The 12,231-nt window shown below is 44.1% G+C and overlaps 1 protein-coding gene across 2 annotated transcripts in view; it reads right to left on the bottom strand.

Moving 5' to 3' along the window:
* The window catches only part of Nedd4 (NEDD4 E3 ubiquitin protein ligase), an 84,905-nt gene continuing 72,674 nt past the window's right edge, over positions 1 to 12,231 (bottom strand). For both annotated transcript variants that reach the window (XM_076926276.1, XM_076926275.1), the window contains exons 21-29: positions 12,123 to 12,193; positions 9,817 to 9,912; positions 9,424 to 9,497; positions 9,023 to 9,083; positions 7,579 to 7,638; positions 6,734 to 6,841; positions 5,855 to 5,951; positions 3,320 to 3,392; positions 1 to 2,722 (exon numbers count right to left, since the gene is read on the bottom strand). In XM_076926276.1, the coding sequence (XP_076782391.1) occupies positions 2,620 to 2,722; positions 3,320 to 3,392; positions 5,855 to 5,951; positions 6,734 to 6,841; positions 7,579 to 7,638; positions 9,023 to 9,083; positions 9,424 to 9,497; positions 9,817 to 9,912; positions 12,123 to 12,193 (743 nt within the window). In that variant the 3' untranslated portion in view covers positions 1 to 2,619. The remainder of the gene's footprint in view (positions 2,723 to 3,319; positions 3,393 to 5,854; positions 5,952 to 6,733; positions 6,842 to 7,578; positions 7,639 to 9,022; positions 9,084 to 9,423; positions 9,498 to 9,816; positions 9,913 to 12,122; positions 12,194 to 12,231) is intronic.

Raw genomic sequence — 12,231 nt, 5'->3', positions numbered from 1 at the left:
TTTGTTTTTAAAATTAGAATAGAACTTTATTTGTGGAATTGAGATTTTGAAAACGATTTTATAGTTTATGCAATAAATTTCGATACATTAATCTGGATATACATTTACCATATAAGAAGAAATTTAAAAACAATGTCAAATAGCTTATCATTAAAACCAATTGTGTTTAACTTGATACTTGTAAGGAATAACTTGCGGTATAAATAAAATCGAAAACAAATACCATTTGGGTTTGCTTTTGTAATGCAATTTTGTGTTTCATTTGTTTGGGGTGGGGATTAGAAAAAAAGAAGGCTAGAATACTTTTCTAGAGAAGTACAAAGCCTTTGTGTTTCATGGAAGTGACTCCACAATGCCCCAGTGGTAGAATGTCAACGAGACGTTCTCATGCACTGGCATGAGGGGCTGTGGTGTTCCGCCCAGGGCTCCTCTGGACCATCGCCACTACACACCTGGGGTTGCGGTGAGGACAAGCTTGGCCTCCTTAACACCAGGTTCTAGTGAAGTCACTGAATCATCCAAAGGGAGATGGGTGTGAGGAAGAGGAAGCTCGTGTTTTCTAAGCTCTGCTGTGGATGAGCTCTCAGAGGCAACACTGAACAACCGTGTACAATTCTGTTTTACGAGGGTTTCATCCTTAGTTCCATACAACGGGGACATTCCAGATAACACATCGGCCCATATTAGTGTTACTTTGCCACTATGGAGAAAGAGAACTTTGACGCTGAGATCCATGCATGAACACACACACAAGCCAGAACATACTAGGGATCATCTGCCTACTGTAAATCACTTTATTTTGGGTGAACATGCTCACTGGGAGGGGAGGCAGCTGACTCAAGACTCTGGTGGCAGAAAAGTACCTCTTTAAGAATTCACCATAGCCTCAAGAGACAGAAAGGGTGGGTACAGCTATTCACACCTGCCAGATGGGGAAACTGGATCCCCCATGCTGCAGGCTCAGCTGGCCATGCCTGGCTGACTCTGATCCAGACATTCTGGAAGCATGCACTGGCCTGGGGGTATCTTTCCCTGACCAACATGATGGTATGGCCTATGGAAATCATTTTTGCTACGGTCACTGAAATCCCTACCATGGGGAATAGTCATGTTAGAGCCAACAAGCTTAAAGCAATGGCCCCAAGTATTTCTTAGAGCTCCCACAGGCCACTTATAAACATTCCAGAAAGTTCAAAAACACAAGCTTACAATAACTCATTACATACCAAATGGCTTTTCTCATACAGAAGAGTGTTTCTGTATAATCACCAGTATAAGATGAAAAGGAGTCTTAGCAGATATCACCTTGCAGCTGGACCAGGACCTCGCTTTCCTGTCCTTCTGCCTTACTCTGCCAACTCCTACTTTCCAATGTTAGTAAAGTCACCTACACATTTCTAAGCTTGAGGGTGAAGATGGAGCTGGACTTCACTGCTGACAATTTTATCTCATGGGCCTGGTACACAGCCAGCCAGCACTGTTTACGTGTGCAGATTCACGCATGGGATCTCTTCCTGTACTTACATGTGGTGATGGTGGGATTCCACCTGTAGCATTTTGCCAAGGGTTTTTGACATTTAATAAAACAAAATTGTCATAGGAAATAGTATTTTTTAGAAAGCATAAGAAACCTGGTAACAAATTCATACAAATTATGCATTGAACTACTCTTTGGTTATTTTAAACAAATTTTTATACTAATGTGATACTAAAAATATAAAAATGCAACTACAGAAATTTGCTTAATCTGTAAACATAATGAACTCCGTAAACACGTATGTACTACGTGACTGCAAGCGTGAAGAGTGGCTGGTAAGGGCAAGTCATACATGTAACTCGGTTCTTCACGGCATGCTTAGAAACACTGCGTTGTGGAGCTTGTTTCATGTTTGAAGGAATTCTAACGTGCTAACACACAATGACTCTAGCCTTGAGGATGCACAGGCAAAAAGGAGGCCTAATACTTACTACACATTGCAAAAAAAAAAAGCTTGCTCCGCGTCTCCAGAGTCGCCTGTAGGCTCAAGCTGCATGCTAACAAACGTGAAATACTTCCCAAGTGAAGAGTAACTTTTTTTTTAAACAAGTGACTTAAGTGACTAAAAACACGTGATACATTTTCCAAAGCGGCTTCAAGGGTCTAGGCGATAAGGTACACTAGGCAGGTCTACAGAATAAGGAGCGACATGTGGTACTAAGTATGTCGCGTGCTAAGTAGGTCGCAGCTTACTAATAATTAAAGATTTTCTTTGTCCAAATTTCATCTTAAAAAAAAAATCCAATTTTTCCCACCAGCTACTCATAACAGATATTTCACAGTTGGAATCTCAGTAGTTTCAGAAGATGTGCCTAACAAGATGAGATACAGTCAGAACTCAGGCATACAGGACTCACACCCTGTCATACACATGAACCCCAACAACTGGACAAAGTAACTGGACAAGTGACTAGGTCAGCATGGTGGTGGCTGAAATCATGGATAAACTGTCCTCTGGTCTTGGTGGGAAAAGCCAGTGACCATCTTTTAGAAATTATCTGGAAAATGTTAAAATGTGATTTTGTTTTTGCCTTTGCTTGGAAACTATGGTGTTTAAGACACCATAGCTTTTTCCTTGTAATCTAATCAACCCCATCAAAGCCCTGCGTGTTCTCAATCGCCATCTGAAGTTTATCCCAGAGTTCTTCAAACGATTCATAGGGCGGCAGGTCCAGGCGATTGAAGCTGAAAAGATTGAGAAGCTCTGGTTAGGGTTGACAGGGATGGGGGAAATGTCACCATGGTAACCACAGTACCACTGACACTAGTCAAGAGCAAGTTCCATCATTGCTATCAGAGGTCATAACAGCCAGGGAGGCTCTCGTGACCCCTGTGCAGTCTTGTCCACACACCCCTCTCCAGATAATTGGGCTCCTTGACCTTGTTAGCCTTCAAGATGCAATGTTCTAGGACTTTGGGGGCAAAAGGCCATTACTCGTGCTTCCCCCCAAGGATTTATTTATTTTATTATGAATACACTGTTGCTGTCTTGAGACACACCAGAAGAAGGTGTCGGATCCCATTACAGATGGTTGTGAGCCACCATGTGGTTGCTGGGAATTGAACTCAGGACCTCTGGAAGAGCAGTCAGTGCTCTTAACTACTGAACAAGTTCTCTAGCCTAGGGCCTGTCTATCTTGAGCTGCCTGGATTTTGAGCCCAAGCAGCATGGGTTTCTGGATCTGTGTTCCTGTCCCTGTCTTCTAAGGCTGCCACACACCTATTACAAGAGGGCACATCAGGGAGGGGCTATGCCCTGTCTAGGGTAAAACAGCTACTCACCAGGTATGTGCTCTTGGCAGCTTATCACGGGTGCCCCACTGTTCAACTGTGAACAACTGTGGTCCATTCGAGCCTGTGGGGAAGATGAGTTTCTGTGGTTTAATTTGCTTTACCCACAAGTCCCTAGACATTTTGAAAAACACTTTTTCATATATAGAACTTGTACACACAGAAAACGAGAAGAGAAAATGAAGCCTCCCTGTGCTAGGATTCACTATTGAGTTGTAAAACACATTGGCTGTCACTTCACCTGAGGGTGCTGTGCCTGTGCCCTCTGCCCCGCTGTGGCGCACCTGGCGACACGTGGCTGTTTGTGGTACCTGACCCAGCTGAATGTTGAATTAGGAATTTCTTCACAGGCACAAGGAGGAGGCAAGAGCCTCCTTTCTTTTACATTCCCATTGGAGCAGTTTTAATTTTTCCCTGATAATGTAATGTCACTGTAAAGACTGAAAATAACAGGATAAAACACAGCGGAAGGATGTAAAAGGCATTACAATCCTAGCTCATGAGGTAGCCACGAGGAGGGTTTTGTGTGGTTTCTTTGTTGGTTTTCTACGTTGAATTTAGAGCCTCCCACATGCCATGAAAGCATTTACTAGTAAGTCTTAGCTTTTAAAACATTTATAATTATTCATTATTATTGTCTCTGTACTTTAGAACAACTTGTGGGAGTTCTCTTCACCTGTGGGTTCTGGGGATTTAACCAAAGTCATTGAGCTTGGAGGCAAGGGCCTTGACCTGCTGAGTTATGAGGCAGGGGGTTGTCTGTCGTTCAAGACTTGGTTGTACTCTTTGAGGCTGTGCTGACCTCAAACTTCTGTCAATCTTTATACTTCAGATTCCCAAGTACTGGGACTCAGGAGTCGTTCTGAGCAGTTTTCACCCTTTCTTCCTAATGCCTCGGCCCTTTAATACAGCCTCCCATGCTGTGCTGACCCCCAACCATACAATTATTTCATTGACACTTCATAACTGTAATTTTGCTAGTGGTTTAGACTGTAATGTAAATATCCAATGTGAGCCCCCAAAGGGGTCGCAGCCTGCAGGTTAAGACCCGCCAGCATTTACTTATGTACACGTGACCCTGTTACACGGTCTACAATTTTTCTCATTATGGATAGATATTTTAGAAACTGCCTTTCTTTTTCTTTCAGAGTTTCCACTTAGCTCTCTGCAATCCTCAACATCCTAAGAGCCAGATAACCAAGCTCACATCCTGATCTGTAACTTTCCATTCTTCTTAAATCCCATAATCACTTCCAAATGTGCATGTACCACTGGCAGGTTTCTCAGAGGCATAACTTTCTATATTTTGTCCTCCATGATCAGATCACAGCTACAACTTTCAGTACCGGGGCTGGAGAGAGCTCAGCTGTTAAAGAGTCCACACTGTTCTTGCAGAGAACCCGAGTTAGGCTCACAGCACCCACACTGGCGGCTCATGACTTCCCGTTAACTGTAGCACTTGGGGATCTGACATGCTTTTCTGGCCTCCACAGGCAAGCACATGGTGTGCAGACATATATGAAGGAAAACACCATTACAGATAAAATAAAACAAAAAACTAAGAGTAGAGGGGGAGTTATATGTGATCTTATCTGGGGTCCCACCATCTTCCACAAGAATGAAGAACCTTCTCAGAGTCTCTACCCCATGGCTCACACCAAACCACAAAAGCATTCTCTGATCAAGAAAGCTTGGAAAAACTTACTTTTAATTTAACTTTATTTTTTACAAGTTCCTAAGAAATCGTTGAGTTGACAACGTTTCAAATCCCCTGTGGACGCCTAAATAGTGACTCGTGTTGAACCCTGTGTGTGTGCACATCCCATATGTATGCACGTGAGCATGCTCTGCTCTGTATGGAACTGCCCTTTAACATTTCTGGACTGAGTGACTGTGGGAGCTGAAGCAGCAAAGGTAAATCCTTGGGTGGGAGTGGCAGTTTAACTTTCCTTATGTAGTCCGCATATCCTCCAAGGTCACTATTTATCCAGAGATAACAGAGTGTCAGCCAACACTATTTCACTGCTGTCTCCACCCAGGATGCAAGAGCAATGGTTCTCAACCTGTGGCTTGTGACCCCTTTGGGGGTTGAACAACCCCATTATAGGGGTCACCTAAGACTACCAGAAAACATAGGTATTTATATTATGATTCATAACAGTAGCAAAATTACAGTTACGAAGTAGCAAGAGAAGGGTCTGCACAACAAAGGAACTGTATTAAAGGGTTACAGCATTAGGAAGAGTGGGAAAGCAGAGGGAACAGGGCCAGAGGTGCTGCTGCTCTGGGACCACAGAGAGAACACAGCTTAATGCTCCAGGACGGAAAGTACCTCAACCATTTGCCAGTTTCTCTGTCACTGTCCGATTAGAAGGTAGTGGCACCATCCACTAACCTGGCACTTTACCAATCAAGTTGTCTCCCAAGCCCTCAACTGAGTTTTAAAAAACTGAACTTGAAATGGTAGAAGCTTGAAGACTCAGCTATGAAAATGACACTTCTGAAAGAGCTGTACATGACCCTTACCATAGAGTTCAGCAAATCCATTCATAGGCACACGGGAGGTGCCAGTAACAAACTGAAGTAAGCGTATTCTTTTTTCTGAATCCATCATCAAAACAGCCTGAAAAACAGAAAGACTTCTGCTAGAGAAGAGCACTGAAAATAACTGACAACCAGTCCTGGAAAAGCCAATAAAGACCCTGGAGGCAGTGGTGGCAGCAGGCAGATCTCTCTGAGTTCAAAGCCAGTCTGGTCTACAGAATATGTTCCAGGATACCCAGGGCTACACAGAGAACCCTTATCTTGAAAAACAAAAACAAACAAACAAAAGTCACTAGAATTTTTGTTCACTGAAGTTTTGTTCTTGTTCTTAAAAAAACTTATTTCTAAGACGTTTCTCTCAGAAATGGATAGATGGCTCAGCAGTTAAGAATGTTCCTGCAGATGGCCTGATTCAGTTCCCAGCATCCACAAGCTGGTTCACAGTTGTCTATAACTGTAACTCCAGGGGAATCTTGCACTCTCTTTTGTTTCTATAATTATTGCACACATGTGATACAAACTCATGCAAGAACACAGACACACACACAATTAAAATTAAAACCTTTAGCGATGACATGTATTGCAATGACAGAAAAGCATCCCTTTAAGAACGTAGAGGAGCAATGTCACAGGTCATTACAAGCTCCTGAGAGCATGCCCCCGCAGTGGGGAGAGCACCCCCCCCGCCCCCCGCCGCCGCCCAGAGTGGGCAAGCTCCGTGCCTACTGAGGTTGTTTCCTACAATCCCGAGCACTTCCTACTTCCCTCTGGACACTGGGGAGGGTGGACTGCCTGCTTTGCTGGTGCACCTTTCAGAGTCACCGAGGAGGTGGTATAGTATGGCTGTGAGTTTCAGATTACCTTCCAGAACCAGTGGATGACCTGATGGTTTAAGCTGTAGCCATTTTTGTATTTTGTATGTTCCCTCCAGTCGTTCACGTCCACATCTCCCAGACCGCACATGAGAAGCTGCAGACAGATAAGCAGACAGACAGAACTGTGAGCAGGAAAAGCCAGTGCAAAGCTCTGTTGGTCCCCCTCCCTCCCCCCCAGCAGGGCTCATTATGTAGCTCTGGACATTCTAGGAACTCATTATATAGATCAGGCTGGCCTCAAATTCACAGAGGTTCACCTGCCTCTGTCCCTCAGTGCTGGGATTAGAGCACCACTACATCCAGCCAACGCTGTTTTAACATAAAGTATTTCTCTTTCGTGATCTATGTTATTGCATGTATATATGTGGCAGCAGGTCTGTGTCATGTTGTGAGTGACAGAGCTAGAGACAACTCGTGGAGTCCACCTCCACTCCAGGGGTCAAACTCAGGCTGGCAGGCTTGGTGGTAAGTGCTTTTCCCACTGAGCCTCCTTGTCGGCCATCCAGTTCTCTTTTTAAAGACAGAGCCCCTGTAGCCCAGGTTAGCTTCAAACAATGTAGCTGTGGATGACATAAACTACTGGTCTTCTTGCTTCCACCTCCCAAGTGCTGGATGACAGGTGTGCAGCACCACAACCGTTCTACAGAGTGCTTAGGATGGCTCCCAGGGCTTCACACACACCAAAGAAGCACCGTCCCTCCTCCCTCCTTCCTCTCCCTTCTGCACTCCTCCATCCCCTCTACTGCACAGCAGCAGTGCTGAGGATCGAACTCGGGCCTGGGGTTCTCACCAATAACTCCATTTCTGAGCACACGGACAAACAGCTCTTACCTCCAGCTCATTTTCATCAAAGATCTTGATGAGATCCTGTGGTATCAGTTCAAAAAATCCCTAGGAGGAAAAGAGTGTGTCAGAAGCTGGCTAGCAGGCATGGCTATGCTCAAGCAGATTTTGTCACTACACATTCACAGACTCTTCACTGTGATCTCAATATGCTGTTCTGTCCTTAACTCTCAAAGTGGCTGTGTTAAAAGCCTCCTTCTTCCCTCCTTATACTTGTTAATAGTACTGAGAAGACTGGGGCAAACAGAAGCCTATCCCTCATCTTGGCCACACTCACTGCAGGAGGGAGGCCCCTCAGGAGGCCTCATCACCCGCAGCTTCCTCAGCTCCCTCCTCCTCTCCTTCATTCACTGAAGCCTGCCCAAGCCTCATCTACCTTAAAGTCACCTCTTACTTCTTCCTTTCCCAGCCAAGTCCTTAGAGTACATAAAGCTAAATCCAGTCCTTTGTACTCTGATTGCCACTCCACCACACTGCCACCCACCCTGCTGCAGTCAGAGCCAAGGTCAGCATTGTAGCGGTCTGGTAAATACTTCCTATCCTATTTGATTTTTGTCTAAAACATTACATTTGTGCCTGTGTGTCTGTGCAAATGTATGGGTATAAATATCCCAGAGGACTTCTGTGGAGGGCAGAGGAGCGCTTGCAGGAGTCAGCTCTCTCCTTCCACTATGTGACTGTGTGTGCCCAGGGTTCAGGTTTGGCAGTACACACCTTAACTCACTGAGCCATCTCGGCCTGCTCGTAACATTACTTACCTTTCTCCCCACCCTTTTCTGATAGGTTCTTACTATGCAGCCTAGGCTGGCCTTGGACTTGCATTAACCTGGCTCAGCCTCCAACCGTTGCACATCTGTGCCTTTGTTAATTCCCTCCAATTTTTCCTTTTCAGTCACCACAGAGGACTGAAGACACTTGTTCTCGCTGGCACAGCAGCTCACTCACGTCTCTCCTTCTGAGTTCCTCCAGTCCCCAGCTTAATCCCCACCTGCCCTCCCTCCATACTTCTCACTAAGAGTCTAAGAATTCTGGAGGACAGCAGAAAGATTTGCTCAGGAAGATATGGTGAGATTGACATATAGCACCTGAGTAGAGGTGATCAGCCATGGGGCAGAATAAAGATTGAAATAAATGGGTTATCTTAAGTTATGATTCTACTCAGAGAAGAACTGAGCGATATGGCCAGGGTACTTGTAAATATATTTAGTCTGAGTCTTATTTCTGGGAGCATGGGGCTGGAAGGAAGAACCAGGACCCAACTTGCGCACTCCAGGGGGTCCTTTACTAGTCTCCATGGGCATGCATACGCATATTATTTTAAAAACATAAAACATACTGAGAAAGGTTTTACAGAGCCTGTCACAAATTATCCCTCTCAGAGGGGTGAATCTCTGAAGTTTGTGTGGTGAGGAAAGGAGTGCTATGTACTTACCTCCTTAAAAGCAGCCATTTGCTTCTGAATTCGGTTCACAAATCGCCATTGTATTACAAGGCTAAAAGGAGGAAAAGAAAAACCAAAACGTTTCTTTCTGCACCCCCCCCCCCCAATAAACCAAGAAACAATTTTAGGGCGTGTTTATTCCACTCAGAAACAGACAGACTAGAGCTGGGCCCAAGGCAAAAGCCAAACAAAAGCAGGAGAACTAGGGTGTGGATGTGCTCTTCCTAGGAAAACTGAGATTCTGGCATGGAGTAAGGAAGAGTGAGTAAAGAAAAAACCTTAAAGAAGGAGAAGGAAGAGGAGGAGAAAAAGGGGAAGAGGAAGAGGAGGAAGAAACAGAAAAAACAGCATGGAATTATGTCTAGGAAAATATTTAGAAGTAAGGTACTCACTAGATATACTCCTTTTTGTTCTTATTGGTGACAACAATCTCTGATCCACCGGTTTTCAGTTCATGTTGATGTGTCTAAATTAAACATAAATGTTGTTTTTGTAAGGAAAATGGGGAGAAAAAGTGAACTTGAGTTACACCAGAAGCCTGGTGTTTTAAATTAAATCCATTCAAAAGATAAAAGCTAAGAAGACTTACAGTACTAGTTCTAAAGTAAATACGAACTCAGTCACGTGTCAGTGTGAGTACAAATGCTGGCTGAGGGGCAGCTTTTGTTTCCAGAGAATGAACGTACATGCTGAGCACAGAAGGGTCCTAAGTACATACTGATGCCTACACTTAGGTGACAACATTGGTCTTGCAAAAGATGTTTAGTATTTCAAAGTCCACAGACCTGTCCAAAAAGTTCTTCATCTATGATAAATCTCAGGTCCAGCTCCGTCGGGTCATTTTCAAGAATCCATCGCAGAGAACTGTAATATTCACTATCCTGGAAGGAAAATTACACTCAAATTAATTAATTAATCAGTTTATTATGCAATGCTAGGAATTAAACTCAGCTTAGAATTGTATATTCTAGGCCCATGCTCTACCACTGAGCTACACCCCTAAGGAAAAACTGCACTTTAAAAAAAAATCTGTGTATAGAAAGACAAGAAAGACACCGGAACAACCATGACAACAACACTGGTGGGCTGGGGAGATGCTCAGTCAATAAAGCGACTGCCTCACAAGTATGACGATCTGAGTTTGGATCCCACCATAACATAGGAAAGAAAGCTGGGGCACAGGGCACACACCTGTCTGAGTTCATTGCTGGGTGGTACTAAAAAGTTTCAAGTTAAATATGACATCTTACCCAACCCACACAATAACCATGTGCTCTTACAGTTTCCAAAGATTCCTGCTGGAGCTGGGAATGTAGCTCACTAAACTGGTGTAGTACTTACTAGCAAGTGTAAAGCCCTGGGTTTGACTCCTAGAAGAGCATAGACCAGCTGTGGTGGCATATACCTGTAATCACAGCACCCAGAAGAGGCAAAAGGCTCAGAAGTCATGGCTGGCTATACAGTGTGTTTGAGGCCAGTCAGTCTGTGCTCCATTAAGACACTGTCTCAAACAACAAGAAAAAGCACAGCACAGAATCCACAGGGCCTGGAAGAGATAGCTCAGTGCTTAAAGCTCAGGCTGCCATTACAGAAGAACGAGATTTATTTTCCAGTAGCCAAGTCACAGTTCCCATCATTTGTCACTCCAGCTTCAGGGGGCACAGCATCCCATTCTGGCCTCTGAAGGATATATATGGTGCAGATACATACATGCTGGCAAAACACTCATACACATAAAATAAAACTTATACTATTTGTAACTGTCCACGGAAGCCATGTGTATCCACACTGCACAGGGACACACACAAGACTTGGTCCTTGGGCTTTTGTTTCCTTACAGGAGCCCCTAATTCCCTGCCTTTGGAGTGCCAGCTTTAAATATTTGCCATCCAATATAAACAATTGTAACTTAAAACGTGATGCAAAAGATATCTATGATGCAGCGTAAAGAAACTATCAGAGGTCTGGTAAGACTCCTCAGTGGGTAAAACAAACTGTCACCGAGCATGATGACCTGAGTTCAATCACTGGGACCCACATGACAGAAGGAGGGAAGCAACTATGGCCAACTGTCCCGTGACACCCCACAGGTATGCCATGTGCAAGCAACACTCCCCTCCCACAAATAAACAATTATAATAATTAAGCATAAACTTAAAACATTAGCAGAAAGTTGTCTACAGAGAGGCTCAGTGGGTAAAGGCAGGTGGCACTATACTAAATGAGCAGAATCAATCCCTGGAATCCACATGGTGGGGAGAGAATTGATTCCCTTTATATGTGGGTGCCTACACGCATACACAAACAAAATATGTTAATGTAAAAGAATTCAGCAGAAGATGTAACTAATAGTTGTAGTGCATGAAAAACAGATGTACTGATGGACAGAGGCATAGGAAAAGTCAGCACAGTGGACACAGGCATGAGATAGGAAAAAGGGCCACCACAAAAAATGTGGGCAGTGGATATGCAAGTATTCACTGAAAAGTTGCTTTTAGTATATTCTATGACAGAAGTGTTCGCCTGCCTATTTTTGTGTGTAGATGACTCCGTATGGGGTGTGTATGTGTGTGTGTGTGTGTGTGTGTGTGTGTGTGTGTGTGTGTGTAGGATGGCATATGCACCCACGGAGCACACGGGCTCTGCTCACTCATTCTCTGCTTTGTCTCATTGAGACGGCTTCTTTGCTGACCCTGGAACTGAGTTCATGGGTTGCAAAGCCCAGAAATCCTCCAGCCTCTGCCCCCAACAGTGCTGAGGTTTCAGATACTCACACAGACACAACCAACTTTTTAATCTGTGCAAGGATGTAAACTCAGGTCCTTGTGCTTTTTTTTTTTTTTTTTTTTTTTTTGGGGGGGGGGGTGCCCAGCAAATGCTCCTACCCACTGGGCCATCTCCTTAGCCCCATCTTATTTTAACACATTAAAATTTATCAATTTCTGTTTTTAATATAAAGCACCTGGGCTGTGTATGCAACCAAGTGGCACAGCACTCACTCAGCATATACAACCACCATTAACCAATAACCAGCCAATTCTGCAACCTGCCTATCAAATCCCCCATATTCTAGTGTGTAACAGAGACCTACCACAGACTCCATGTCGTGCAGTGTTATCAGTTTCTGAAGCATCATCTTGTAAAACGGGCGAATAAAAAACCCTTGTAAGAAACAAAGTATTTTTAAGATGACTATTAAT

Source organism: Arvicanthis niloticus, chromosome 27 (genome assembly GCF_011762505.2).
Source record: "Arvicanthis niloticus isolate mArvNil1 chromosome 27, mArvNil1.pat.X, whole genome shotgun sequence".
NCBI classification, from domain to species: domain Eukaryota; kingdom Metazoa; phylum Chordata; class Mammalia; order Rodentia; family Muridae; genus Arvicanthis; species Arvicanthis niloticus.
This window is presented reverse-complemented; position numbering and strand designations above follow the sequence as displayed.